The sequence below is a fragment of the Podarcis raffonei genome, chromosome Z (genome assembly GCF_027172205.1).
Source record: "Podarcis raffonei isolate rPodRaf1 chromosome Z, rPodRaf1.pri, whole genome shotgun sequence".
NCBI lineage: Eukaryota > Metazoa > Chordata > Lepidosauria > Squamata > Lacertidae > Podarcis > Podarcis raffonei.
In genome coordinates, this window is record NC_070621.1 from 50,202,137 (window position 1) to 50,216,229 (window position 14,093).

The 14,093-nt window shown below is 46.4% G+C and overlaps 1 protein-coding gene across 4 annotated transcripts in view; it reads right to left on the bottom strand.

Moving 5' to 3' along the window:
* GPC3 (glypican 3) overlaps nt 1-14,093 on the bottom strand; it is a 270,058-nt gene that overhangs the window by 225,751 nt on the left and 30,214 nt on the right. For 3 of the 4 annotated variants that reach the window (XM_053374199.1, XM_053374196.1, XM_053374197.1), the window contains exon 2: nt 12,377-12,538. The exons of the other annotated variant lie outside the window; for it this stretch is intronic. In XM_053374199.1, the coding sequence (XP_053230174.1) occupies nt 12,377-12,538 (162 nt within the window). The remainder of the gene's footprint in view (nt 1-12,376; nt 12,539-14,093) is intronic. 4 annotated transcript variants of the gene reach the window in all.

The window sequence follows — 14,093 nt, forward strand, 5'->3', positions numbered from 1 at the left end:
AACTAAGCACTGTTAAGTTCATACCTACACTCTCCCAACGCCCATGACGCATAATCTTTCATGATATTCAGCTCATTAACATGCACATCATGCCTGTGGCAGCAACTCCTTGGGCTGGAGGTGGGTCAGCAGAGGTGAAGTCAACCACCCCCTGATAGCAGGCAGAGTCTCTCTGCCCTTACATTTGTTCTTTCTTTTGCAGCTGGAGTCAGTCGAGGTCCTGCCATCAAAGGGGAGGTGGGGAAAGGCCTGCCAGGCAGGGAGAAAGCGCATACTGCAATTCGAGATTTGTGCATTTAAAGTGGGTTAAGGAGCTCTAGCCCAACAATTTTTCCTCTTTCTCTCTTTCTTTCTTTTTCAAGCAGACTTTTTGCACTTTGAATGATTAATGGGAGGGTGTGTTACACCTCACAGGCAAACCAGGGTGGTGAATAAGCAGATTATCTGGAAGCGCCCATAGAAACGAGACTTCTGTGTTACACTGTGACAACCCACCAGGTTCCCCAGACTCCCTTAAGTTACCATGGATATTCATTTCTCACAAATTAATAAAAATGCATGTTTCACAAATGCCAGAGAATTGACACTAGTGTTTGGTATGAGATTTTAACTTGGTGGTATCTCCACCCCAGTGAATCTCTACTGAGTTGAGCTTAACACGACCACAAGTGATAAAAAGGAGAACAATGCAGGCTCTTGAAAACAAAATAAATATTGTAAAAACCCCTCTATGGCAAACGGACAGAGAAGCACATGTAAAGCCACCATTTCTTCCCCAGCCCTTATTTGTCTGTTTTACTCCTGTTATACATGCAAAGGCCTGAAGGTCTCAAATCTTCATAATCTAATAAATTTTGCTAAGTGAACACAGTAACAGACATGCCTGGATGAGATTTTGGTAAATGCCAGGCAATTCCCCATGATCTTTATCAGCAGTGAGGTTGATGTGATTTCAGTGGACAGAAAATTTAATTTAACACAGAACAACAACCATCGCAGAGCAGAGCTGGGTCTGTTCCTTGAGAGCCCCTTCAGATGTCACGACACAAAATACTCAAATGAGCTCTGAAGGAGTTGGGGGTACTTCATAAATGGCTAGGTGCCATTCCCACACCAACATATTAGACTGTCTCAGGCTAAAAGAAATTATTCCAGACCAACAAGGAGATGAGACCAGCTGTGTGATGCAGTGTAGTAACAATCTCTCTCCTTCTCTTTAAACACATACACACCACCACAATCTTAGCAAACTTCTTGCATTTTTAAGAGTGCTAACATCCAACAGAGCCACTGGAACAGACTGAGTGACCATCGTGTCCAAAGCCAGCCTTCCAACAACAGAGGACCAAGCGACTCTGGATGCCCACAACAAGGACGTGAGAACACAACCTTTCTCAGGAGAACCAAGAGATAATTAACAAGAATACCTGGGGCATTTAGGTGGGTCCTAAACAGTCAAGATGGAATGGTGGAAATAGCTGTGAATGGCTGCCAGAAGGCAGCAAGCAGCAGGACCAACCTCTCTCCTGTGCATGAGACCCCCTTGCTTACATGGGCGCCAACCATAGGGTACAGAAGGGGCCTCACCCGCCTCACTCCCTGCAGTCAATAGGTGATTGCTGGCCCACCAGGTGGGGGCGGGAGGCATGGAAGGTGAAGATCAGCCTCCACACTCCCCAGCCCCCATCGCCACCAGGAAAGTGTTAATGCACTGGGCAGGGGTGGGAAGGTTACATGACGCCGGGCCCCTTCAATGTGGTGAGCAAATTGGCACCCCTGCTTTCTTAAGTAACTACCAGCCTGTTGTCAGTTTCCCTTTCTTGAGCAGGTGGTTGTGGAACAGATCCAGGCACTCTTGGAGGAAACTGATTTTCTAGATCCATTTCAGTCATGGTTTAGGTCCAGCTTAGGCCAAAAAACTGTTTTGGCTGCCCTGTATGATTACTTCTATCAGGAGAGAGACAGGGGAATGTGTCCTTGTTAATTCTCCTAGACCTCTCAATGGCTTTGGATACCATTGACCATGGTATCCTTCTGGCTATCTGAATTAAGGGTGGGTGGCACTGCTTTGCAGTGGTTCCTGTCCTACTTGGATGGATGTTTCCAGAGGGTGATTCTTTGGCCTTGTTGAGCCTTCAATGTGGGGTTCCTCATGGTTCAATTTTATCCCCCATGCCAGAGATTTCCAAACTTTTCAAGTAGCTGTCTTATTACAAAAGAATTTCAGAAATAGACTGGAAAGAGAAGTTGTGAATTGCAACTTATTACCAAACTTAAAACCATGGAGAGACCTGGTCTGAATAGAGACATTGGATTCTTATCTCATTATACATGATAAAGCTATTTTTAGCCATCTCACCCCTTGCTTTTCCCTGTAAGACCAATTGCAGTCATTAACAGTAGTCAACAGGTTTACCACACCTATCAGCCAATCACCCATTCCCACCACCCTTCTGAGCAATACCCCTCCCCACCTTCTCACTATATATAAGGGTCTGGTGACTTATGTTTCAGTATAGAGAGAGCCAGTGTGGTGTAGTGGTTAAGAGCGGTAGTCTCGTAATCTGGGGAACCGGGTTCGTGTCTCCGCTTCCTCCACATGCAGCTGCTGGGTGACCTTGGGCCAGTCACACTTCTTTGAAGTCTCTCAGCCCCACTCACCTCACAGAGTGTTTGTTGTGGGGGAGGAAGGGAAAGGAGAATGTTAGCCACTTTGAGACTCCTTAAAGGGAGTGAAAGGCGGGATATCAAATCCAAACTTCTTATATCTGAAGAAGTGTGCATGCACATGAAAGCTCATACCAATAACAAACATAGTTGGTCTCTAAGGTGCTCTCTAAGGAGCCCCATTCATGGATCAGTGCCTTGTCATGGCGAAGGGGCTTGAATAACTCAGAGAAGCTATGAGCTATGCTATGCAGGGCCACCCAAGATGGACAGGTCATAGTGGAGGGTTTTGACTAAACGTGATCCACCTGGAGCAGGAACCAGGAAGCCACTCCAGTATCCCTGCCAAGAAAACTCCATGGACAAAGACAACAGGCATATAAAAGTTATGAAGATGAGCCCCTCAGGTCAGAAGGTGTCCAACATGCTACTGGGGAAGAGCGGAGGGCAAGTACAAGTAGATCCAGAGCTGATGAAGCGGCTGGGCTAAAGCTGAAAGGATGCTCAGTTGCGGATATGCCTGGAAGCGAAAGGAAAGTCCAATGCTGTAAAGAAAAATATTGCATAGTTGGATGTGGTCAAAAATGAGATGGCAAGAATAAATATTGACATCCTGGGCATCAGTGAACTAAAATGGACGGGAATGGGTGAATTCAGTTTGGATGACCATCATATCTACTACTGTGGGCAAGAATCCCGTAAAAGAAATGGAGTGGCCCTCATAGTCAACAAAAGAGTGGCGAAAGCTGTATTGGGATGCAATCTCAAAAATGATAGAATGATCTCAATACGAATCCAAGGCAGACTGTAATGGGAAATGGTGTTGCTCATGCGTAAAACTCCAAACTGCTCCAAGCAGGTTATATAGCTCAAACTTTCCCTGGTTTGACCGCGCCTTGCAACGCGACTGTCTTAATCACTGGCAGAATCCGTCAGTGGGCGTTTCCTGAACTTCTTCCAACATAAAAATTCCTTGACAGCCAGTCTCCGCCTAGCTTCTCTGCGCGGAAGCCTTCTGCGCAGAGTAGGCGTGCCAAGCGGAGGTCCTGCGCTCTCCCCACTGATCTCACTGGAAGAGTCTCGGAGCCTTCCCTCCGAAGTACTCTCAGCCTCCCCTTTCTTCCTGGTGTCACCTTGGTTTCCTTCCCCAGCGGAAGCTCTCCCTCTCTCCTTGATGGTTCCCTCCCCTGCATCCTCGGAGCAACTTCCCTCTCCGTTGATCTCTGATGTCAGTTCCCTGACACAGACCTTTTAACATCACAGTAATCCAAGTTTATGCACCAACTACTGGTGCTGAAGAAACTGAAATTGACCAGTTCTATGAAGACTTACAACACCTTCTAGAAATGACACCAAAGAAGGATGTTCTTCTCATTATAGGGATTGGAATGCTAAAGTAGGGAGTCAAGAGATAAAAGGAACAACTGGCAAGTTTGGCCTTGGAGAGCAAAACGAAGCAGGGCAAAGGCTAATAGAGTTCTGCCAAGAGAACAAGCTGGTCATCACAAACACGCTTTTCCAACAACACAAGAGACGACTCTACACATGGACATCACCAGATGGGCAGCATCGAAATCAGATTGATATATTCTCTACAGCCAAAGATGGAGAAGCTCTATACAGTCAGCAGAAACAAGACCTGGAGCTGACTGTGGCTCAGATCATCAGCTTCTTATAGCAAAATTCCAGCTTAAACTGAAGAAAGTAGGAAAAGCCACTGGGCTGGTAAGATACAATCTAAATCAAATCCCTTATGAATACACAGTGGAAGTGAGGAAGAGGTTTAAGGATTTAGATTTGGTGGACAGAGTGCCTGAAGAACTATGGATGGAGGCTCGTAACATTATACAAGAGGCGGCACCGAAAACCATCCCAATGAAAAGGAAATGCAAGAAAGCAAAGTGGCTGTCCAACGAGGCATTACAAATAGCGGGGAAGAGAAGGCAAGCAAAATGCGAGGGAGATAGTGAAAGATATAGGAAATTGAATGCAGATTTCCAAAGAATAGCAAGGAGAGACAAGAAGGCCTTTTCAAACGAGCAATGCAAAGAAATAGAGGAAAACAATAGAATGGGGAAAACCAGAGATCTGTTCAAGAAAATTGGAGATATGAAAGGAACTTTTTGTACAAAGATTACCATAATAAAGGACAAAAGTGGTAAGGACCTAACAGAAGCAGAAGACATCAAGAAGAGGTGGCAAGAATACACAGAGGAATTATACCAGAAAGATATGGATGCCTCATACACCCCAGGTAGTGTAGTTGCTGACCTTGAGCCAGACATCCTGGAGAATGAAGTCAAATGGGCCTTAGAAAGCACTGCTAATAACAAGGCCATTGGAAGTGATGGTATTCCAGCTGAACTATTTAAAATTTTAAAAGATGATGCTGTTAAGGTGCTACACTCAATATGCCAACAAGTTTGGAAAACTCAGCAGTGGCCAGAGGATTGGAGAAGATCAGTCTACATCCCAATCCCAAAGAAGGACAGTACCAAAGAATGCTCCAAGTACCGCACAATTGCACTCATTTCACACGCTAGCAAGGTTATACTTAAAATTCTACAAGGCAGGTTTAAGCAGTATGTGGACCGAGAACTCCCAGAAGTGCAAGCTGGATTTCGAAGGGGCAGAGGAACGAGAGACCAAATTGCAAACATGCGTTGGATTATGGAGAAAGCTAGAGAGTTCCAGAAAGACATCTACTTCTGCTTCATTGACTATGCAAAAGCCTTTGACTGTGTCGACCACAGCAAACTATGGCAAGTTCTTAAAGAAATGAGAGTGCCTGATCACCTCATCTGTCTCCTGAGAAATCTCTATGTGGAACAAGAACCTACAGTTAGAACTGGATCTGGAACAACTGATTGGTTCAAAATTGGGAAAGGAGTATGGCATGCCTGTATATTGTCTCCCTGCTTATTTAACTTATTGAATCCCAAGCTGGAATTAAAGTTGCCTGAAGAAATATCAACAACCTCAGATATGCAGATGACACAACCTTGATGGCAGAAAGTGAGGAGGAATTAAAGAACCTTTTAATGAGGGTGAGAGAGGAGAGCGCAAAATATGGTCTGATGTTCAACATCAAAAAAACGAAGATCATGGCCACTGGTCCCATCACCTCCTGGCAAATAGAAGGGGAAGAAATGGAGGCAGTGAGAGATTTTACTTTGTTGGGCTCCATGATCACTGCAGATGGTGACAACAGTCACGAAATTAAAAGATGCCTGCCCCTTGGGAGAAAGGCGATGGCAAACCTAGACAACATCTTAAAAAGCAGAGACATCACCTTGCTGGCAAAGGTCCATATAGTTAAAGCTATGGTTTTCCCTGTAGTGATGTATGGAAGTGAGAGCTGGACCATAAAGAAGGCTGACTGCTCAAGAATTGAAGCTTTTGAATTATGGTGCTGGAGGAGACTTGAGAGTCCCATGGACTGCAAGAAGATCAAACCTATCCATTCTTAAGGAAATCAGCCTTGAGTGCTCACTGGAAGGACAGATCGTGAAGCTGAGGCTCCAATGCTTTGGCCACCTCATGAGAAGAGAAGACTCCCTGGAAAAGACCCTGCTGTTGGGAAAGATGGAGGGCACAAGGAGACGGGGACGACAGAGGACGAGATGGTTGGACAGTGTTCTCGAAGCTACCAGCATGAGTTTGACCAAACTGCGGAAGGCAGTGGAAGACAGGAGTGCCTAGCATGCTCTGGTCCAGGGGGTCACGAAGAGTTGGGCACAACTAAACAAAAACAAGGTGCTACTGGAAGGAATTTTTTTATTTTGTTTCAGACTTTTCATGTCACCCTTTTTAGACATGCATCATTTCTTGGCACAGTAATTCAGTTTTACTAGCAAACCGGAAGTTAAACTAAACTTTTCCAGCCCCAGCAGGAGCATGGGGAGCTTTCACACAACACACCTACACACTGCAGCCGACACACTCATGTGTCATGACACACAGTTTGGAAAGCTCTGCCCTATGCTGTTTAACATTTACATGAAGCTTCTGAGTGGGGTTTTCCAGAGGTTTAGGGTACATTGTCAGCAATATGCTGATGACACACAGCTCCTTTACCTCTGCAGGTGAGACAGTGGAAGTGCTGGACCAGTGTCTTACCTTGGGAATGGGCTGGATGAGAGCCAACAGACTGAAGCTCAATCCAGATAAGAGGAGGCACTGTTAGTGGGTGATTCCTAGACCAGATGGGTGGGAGGTGGCTTGCTCTTGATTGGGTTAGCCCCCAGCCCACCCAGCGGTCTCAACCCTGCCGGGACTGGGAGCCCCCAACTGACGGCCCAGTGGATCTCTGAGGCCTGGGGAGCTGAACAGCTGAGAACCATTTCCCCACCATCACTGCTGCCACCACCAAGGGAGAAAGGCAGGAGGAATCACACAGCCTATCCCAGGCCCAACCCCGAGGCAACCTCCCTGGTGGCCAGCATGAAAGGGCAGGCCAGGGCCCAGGTGGGAATTGTGCGCCAGAGACTACCTGGGGGGGGGGGACACGGGACCTCCCCTGCTGGAAATTTTTATTTTATTTTTATTTTATTTTTTCTAATTTATTATTTCATTTATTTTTTCTTTGAAGTAGTGTAATGGCATCCACGCAGGAGGCCTGAACCACTGGGACTGCCGCCTTAGCCTTCACGCAGGAGCCCGACATCCAGGCCCTGTGGGCCCCGCAGTGAAACTAAAAGTGCCTGTGAGTCAAAAATACCACCAATACATTTTTAATTATATACACAACCTCCTTTTTCCATGAATACCATTAGTTTTGATTTTTTATTCATTTTCGTGCATTTTCTATTACTCACTTATTTTTTACTATTATTTTCTCATATTAAAAATCCTGCTTTCTCACTATGTCTATCATTACATCTTATTTCTACCTTTTATTTTTTTTATTACAACACCTCAACATGTTTTTTTAAAAAAAATAAACTTTTTAAAGTCCTGGCATTTTCATTCCCCCTCCCCCTCCCCTTTTTAAAGTAGTACTACACTTTTCTTCTTTTCTTTATCCCCTTCTGAATAAACAAACAAATAAAAACATCATATATATACATATATACACACACATATATATACATACATACATATACCCCTCCATCCATTTTCAATAGTAATATATTAATATATTCACATCAATCCTGGCTAACCACCTAAAAATCTTCCTATACAAACTAATCACCCCAGATCAGGCAGACTTTGTCCCTGGTTGCAACATAGCAGATCCTATTAGGAAACTACTAAATCTGATAGAACACAGCAAAACAACCAAACTCCCACTGACAATTATGTTCCTAGACACCTTCTTTTAAGCTTTTGATTGCTTAGAATGGAAATATCTAGTAGCAGTATTAACTAACATGAGATTTGGCCCCACTTCCTAAAAACCCTCAAAGAAATTTACTCCCAACCTCAGCAAAATTAATAATATGGACTCCAATACCATAGCATCCAAAGAGGCACAAAACAAGGATACCCACTGTCTCCCTTCCTATTCATCTTGGTCCTGGAATCTCTTGCAATCCGACTCCGAGCAGCCCCAGGTATCAAGGGTGTGGAAATAAAAGGTTAAATTCCTGCATTGCAGGGGGTTGGACTTGATGATCCTCCTGGTCCCTTCCAACTCAACAATTTGTTTGTTTGTTTGAAAAAAGAAGCTCTGAGCTATCAGATTATTTCCTCCCAGCAGTCCTGGTCAGGATATTTCTTAGCGAAACTGCATACTTCCCTCACTTGCATTTGCAACTGAAGTCTAGCATAGACAGAGAATCAGAAACTAGCAACCCTTGACCAGTGCAGGGGACCTGGCAGTGACACTATTCATCACTCTCTAAGCACAGTAACAAAAAGTACTGTGAGACATGAGAAAGGAGGGCCTCCTCAACGAATGCTTGCAATTTTCTTCCCTGAGAATCAAGACTGGCTTCCCTCTTTGTTGGCCTCCTGTCAGCAGGTAAAGACTGTTTTTTTATTCTGGAAGGCTTCACAGAACTAGCTGTTTCTAAGGGAAAGACTTTTCATAGTGCTGTGCGGTTTCTTACTAGATTTGTCCTTATGTTGTTTAGATTCTGTTATAAAACCCCCACAGACATAGACTGCCAAGACCCCAAATAAATAACCCAGAAGAGGGGAGTCACCACTATCTCACCCTGCTACACGCAGATGGAGAAAGAGCCACAACTTGCTATTTCCCCCTTCTGACAATCCCAGGCTTTTTCTCTGGGAGAATGATGTTGTAATACCTGCTTTAGCCCAAGTTTCCACGACTGAAAACTTGTTAACACTTCAGGCAGGAAAACTTCCAAAGGCTGCTTACCTGAAGGACTCCTATCATGAAAGTCCTCCACTCTTGTCATGGCCTGGGGGTTCATGGTTTGATTTGTCTACGTTTCAACCTTTCTGCAGCAGCCTTGCATGAATATCAACACACACCTCAGTTTTCAAATAGATGTTTATAACTACCAATCTGTTGCTGTTTAAAACATAAATAATTCTTATTGAAATGTTTGTGGGTGGTTGTAGATGCACAGCTCAAAGACATCTGTACAGCTGTGACAGGAGATTATGCAGGTAAGAACAGATCCTTGGTGGTGCTGTTAAGATCACTGTTCTTGAGTACAGAGTCCACAGCAGGGGTCAGCAACCTTTTTCAGCTGTGGGCGGGTCCACCATTCCTTAGACCTTGTGGGGGGCCGGACTATATATTTTTTAAAAATAACGAACGAATTCCTATGCCCCACAAATAACCCAGAGATGCATTTTAAATAGAAGGGCACATTCTACTCATGTAAAAACACACTGATTCCCGGACCATCCATGGGCTGGATTGAGAAGGCGATTGAGCCAGATCCAGCCCACGGACCTTAGGTTGCCTACCCCTGGTCCACAGGGCTGATGATCATTAACTATCCAGACTCCTCCGAGCTGGAAAGCCCACCACCTGTCCTCTTGACCCGTGCCCGTCTTGGCTGATTAGAGCGTGTCCAGACGAGGTGCAGGCCCTCCTGGGGGATATAATCAATTTGTTTCTTGGCACGGGGACATTCCCAGGGGAACTGAAGGAGGCAGTGGTGCGCCCGCTTTTAAAGAAAACATCATTAGATCCCTTAGATCTATCCAATTACCGCCCAGTTTCGAATCTTCCATTCCTGGGTAAAGTGATTGAGAGAGCGGTTGCTGAACAGCTTGGTGGGTTTCTGGGTGAAACATCGGCCCTGGATCCATTGCAATCTGGCTTCTGCGCTGGTCATGGGACCGAGACAGCTCTAGTCACCCAAACAGATGATCTCCGCAGGCAGCTGGATCGAGGCGGGTCGGGGCTGCTTATTCTTCTAGACCTGTCAGCAGCTTTCGACATGGTCGATCACGAACTCCTGGACCACCACCTTGCTGACGTGGGGATCCAGGGCACAGTCCTTCAATAGCTGCGCTCGTGTCTCTCTGGTCGGGGACAGAGGGTGGTGCTTGGGGGGGGGGACTGTCATCGCGCCACTCCTTGGTGTGTGGAGTGCCTCAGGGTGCAATCCTCTCCCCGATGCTTTTCAACATCTTAATGCGACCCCTCGCCCAGCTTGTCCAGAGTTTTGGGCTGAGCTGCCATCAGTATGCTGATGACACCCAACTCTATCTGTTGATGGATGGCCATCCTGACTCAGCCCCAGACACACTGATCAGATGTTTGGAAGCTGTGGTTGGATGGTTACATGGGAGCTGGTTGAAGTTAAATCCTTCGAAGACAGAGGTCCTTTGGCTGGGAAGGGAGGATATGGGATGGGGGGGCAACTCCCATCTCTTGCGGGGGGTGCAATTAGTGCCAGCACCGTCCGTTAAGAGTTTGGGTGTAATCCTCGACACCTCCCTCTCTATGGAGGCGCAGATTACAGCTACAACAAAGGTGGCATTTTTTCATCTCCGCCAAGCTAAGCAGTTGGCCCCTTATCTCTCTCGCCCTGACCTAGCCACTGTGATCCACGCGACGGTCACCTCCAGACTGGATTATTGTAACTCGCTCTACGTGGGGCTGCCCTTGAGACTGACCCAGAAACTCCAGCGGGTGCAGAATGCCGCGGCGAGACTCCTTACGGGGTCCTTGCCGTGGGATCACATTCACCCGGTGCTATACCAGCTGCACTGGCTCCCGGTGGGGTACAGGATCAGGTTTAAGGTGCTGGTTTTAACCTTTAAAGCCCTATACGGCCTAGGACCCTCGTACCTACGGGACCGCCTCTCCTGGTATGTCCCACAGAGAAACTTCAAATAAAAACATCCTGAAGGTCCCAGGCCACAGAGAGGTTAGGCTGGCCTCAACTAGAGCCAGGGCTTTTTCGGCTGTGGCTCCAATCTGGTGGAATGCTCTGTCACAAGAGACTAGGGCCCTGCAGGACTTGCCATCTTTCCGCAGGGCCTGCAAAGATGGAGCTGTTCTGCCAGGCCTTTGGTCGGAGTTCAGTCTAACTCCCTTTCAGCTTTCATAAGAATTTGCATGAAAGTGGCCTCCCAATTTTTCTCACAGGCCCATGTAAGTTCAGCACAAACAGTTGGGCCTCTTGAGCACTTAAGGTCCCCAACCCTAATCTGCAGGTTGCCATCTGATTGGATTTTATTCTGATCCTGATCTGATTTGAGGATGTATTTTAATTGATTGTCTTTTATGTTAATGTTTTATACATTTGATGTCAGCCGCTCTGAGCCCGGCTTCGGCTGGGGAGGGCGGGATACAAATAAAGTTGTTGTTGTTGTTGTTGTTGTTGTTGTTGTTGTTGTTGTTGTTGTTGTTGTTGTTGTTATCCATCCAGTGCAGTAGCCCAAACAGCCACACGTGCTGATTTTGATTTAGATAAAATATTATTGATGTAAATCTCTCTCTCTCTATATATATATATACTGGTTTTTATGCTCTATGACTCACTTTTTCCCTTTTAAAAAGTAAGGGGAAGTGTGTGCATCTTATGGGGCGAATGCAGGCTGCACAGCTATCCCAGAAGCTTTCGCTGTGCAGCGACACCTCTTGCTGTTCTGGCTTCTGAGATTCAGAATATTTTTATTCTTGCTTTCCTCCTCCAAAAACTAGGTGCGTCTTGTGGTCTGGTGCGTCTTATAGAGCGAAAAATACGGTGTGTGTGTATAAAAACATTTTTTGGAAACAAAATAAAAAAACCCACATCCCACCCATAGATAGTTAAGATCAAGCCAAAGGCCAGACTGAAAAGGAATTATTCATTTTACTAAGTTCTAAACATACTTTTTAAAAAAGTGATTGTTCGCTGCTTAGTAGTGTTTTCTCAACGTGTTGCCTAAGAAATTCTTACTGCAGTGAGATGATCTATTAATGGACTATGAATACTGTACGAACCAGCAGACCGCTGATTGCAACATGAGTATTATGTGAGGCAGGGGAAGTGCTGGTTTTTTGTACTACAGCAACAGATTGGATCTCCACCGGGAGATCCCAGAATGAACTGTGCCAACCTGAAGCTCAACTTCTGAGCAACTCACTGGGCACCTGCAGCAATCATAGTTGCAGCTTAGCCATGTTTCATAAACTCAGGAAGAAGGATGGGGGACTTACTCCCTGACCCTCTGAAGATACCCAGCCTGGCATGCCTGGCTAACCCCAGCCAGTGGCCTTCCCACCTCAGGACTTCCCAGCAGAAGCTCCACTTACCTGGAAGACCCACCACGCAACGCAGCCACCTACCTTGGAATGTCGCCGCGTTCTGGGTGATGAGGAACTTCAGCTCCATGCTGGCCGACTGCAGGAGCTGCTCCATGTTGGAACGAGCCATGGCTTGGTATTTCTCCTCCATTTTCCGGGAGCAGCATGTCAGGCCTCTAGGGATGCATACCTGCAAATCTGATCCTGCAGGCAGAACATCAGGGAGCATCCCATTAGCACACAGCAGGTCCTCAAACAGAGAGGCAGGAACCGGGATGTTCAGAGACTCTGGGTGCTTTGGTAAAGGAATACTGGAGAGCTCTGGTCTGTGATTGGAATATTTGTGCTGTTTCCTCTCTTTCCACCAATCAAGCTGCACATTGCATCTGGACCCCAGAGAGGAAGGGGGTGGAACAGGAACCCCTTCATAGCAGCCCTACTGTGAGGTTTTCTTTTTTCTAAAAACTCACAGATATAATTTTGATGCATTTGCATCAACCTGGAGCCCCTCCCCCTCCATCTATTTTGGACTACATCTGCATGGGTTGTGCTGGTTGGGGCTGGCAGGAGTTGTCGTCCAAAAGAGCTAGAGGGCACCATGTTGGCAAAGGCAAGGTCAGGTGTGATTTATTTATATCCCACCTTTCTCCCAATATTGGAATCCCGTCTGCCTACAAAGTGTCTTCCCCAGTGATCTCCCGAGAAAATCTGGGCCAGATTGAGACCTGCTTAGCTTTGGAAAGGGAATGACCTCATGTACCCACAAGACCAGGCCCTGGAACCATCCATTTTAGCAAAGAAAGGGAAGGATTATATTTGGATCAAGCTGATGGCCATGCTCTGCTTCCATGGTTGGTGGCAGTAGTGCTTATTGAGCAGCAGTTGCCGGAAGCTGCAAGAGGGGAGAGTCCTGCTCTTGCTCTCAGGTCCTGCTTGTGGGCCTTTGTGGCCACTGTGGGAACAGGAGGCTGGGCTGGACAGAGCCCCTTTGGCGTTCTTGACCTGCCTTGAACAAACGGTGCCCTGAACAAGGAGCACAAGACCCTTGCCACTTGCCCTCCAGTAAGTCATCTCTAGTGCACAAATTAAATCTTCCTCTCTTGTTTTATCCATTTTTATAAGGGCATTAGACTCCTTGGCTAACTGCAAAGGAATGCCAGACAAGCACCGCCTGTTCTTCTCCTCAATAAAAAGCACATTAAAAACAAAAACACAAAGGGAAATATTAAACACCCCGGGTGGGAGGGGATGCTCCAGTTGCACAGGGCACCGTTGGCTGGCAAGCCCACTTTCTCTGCTACAGAAGGCAATCAGACACCGTTCTATCACCACAGGAAGCCTCAGTGAGGGCAGGAAGTCTTTCTGACAGCAAGGTCCCTGTGCATCATGCTAAAAGATAGTAACACAGGAGGATGGAAGACATGCCCTCAAAGCATAGCAAGAAAGAGGCAAACTTATAGGCTTTGACAGCAAGTGATATTGAGGTACACTATGCCTGGTCATGGGGGCTCCATTTAGTCAAGGGAATTGGGAGGTGTGTGTCCGACTGTCCGCAGCCCCTCAGGCTTCATATATTTGGCTGGCCCCTGTCAGCAGCCAGGTGCTGGCCCCGCAGGAACGCTTCACCATCCGTATGACTCTTCTAGCATGATTCCCCATTGCACTGAAAAAGCCAGATTGTTTTAAGGAACTTAAATGCAGGGGAAGCAGACCAGAACAGCTGCAAAGCCAGGAAATTAGGTTTCAGAGCTAGAGGGAG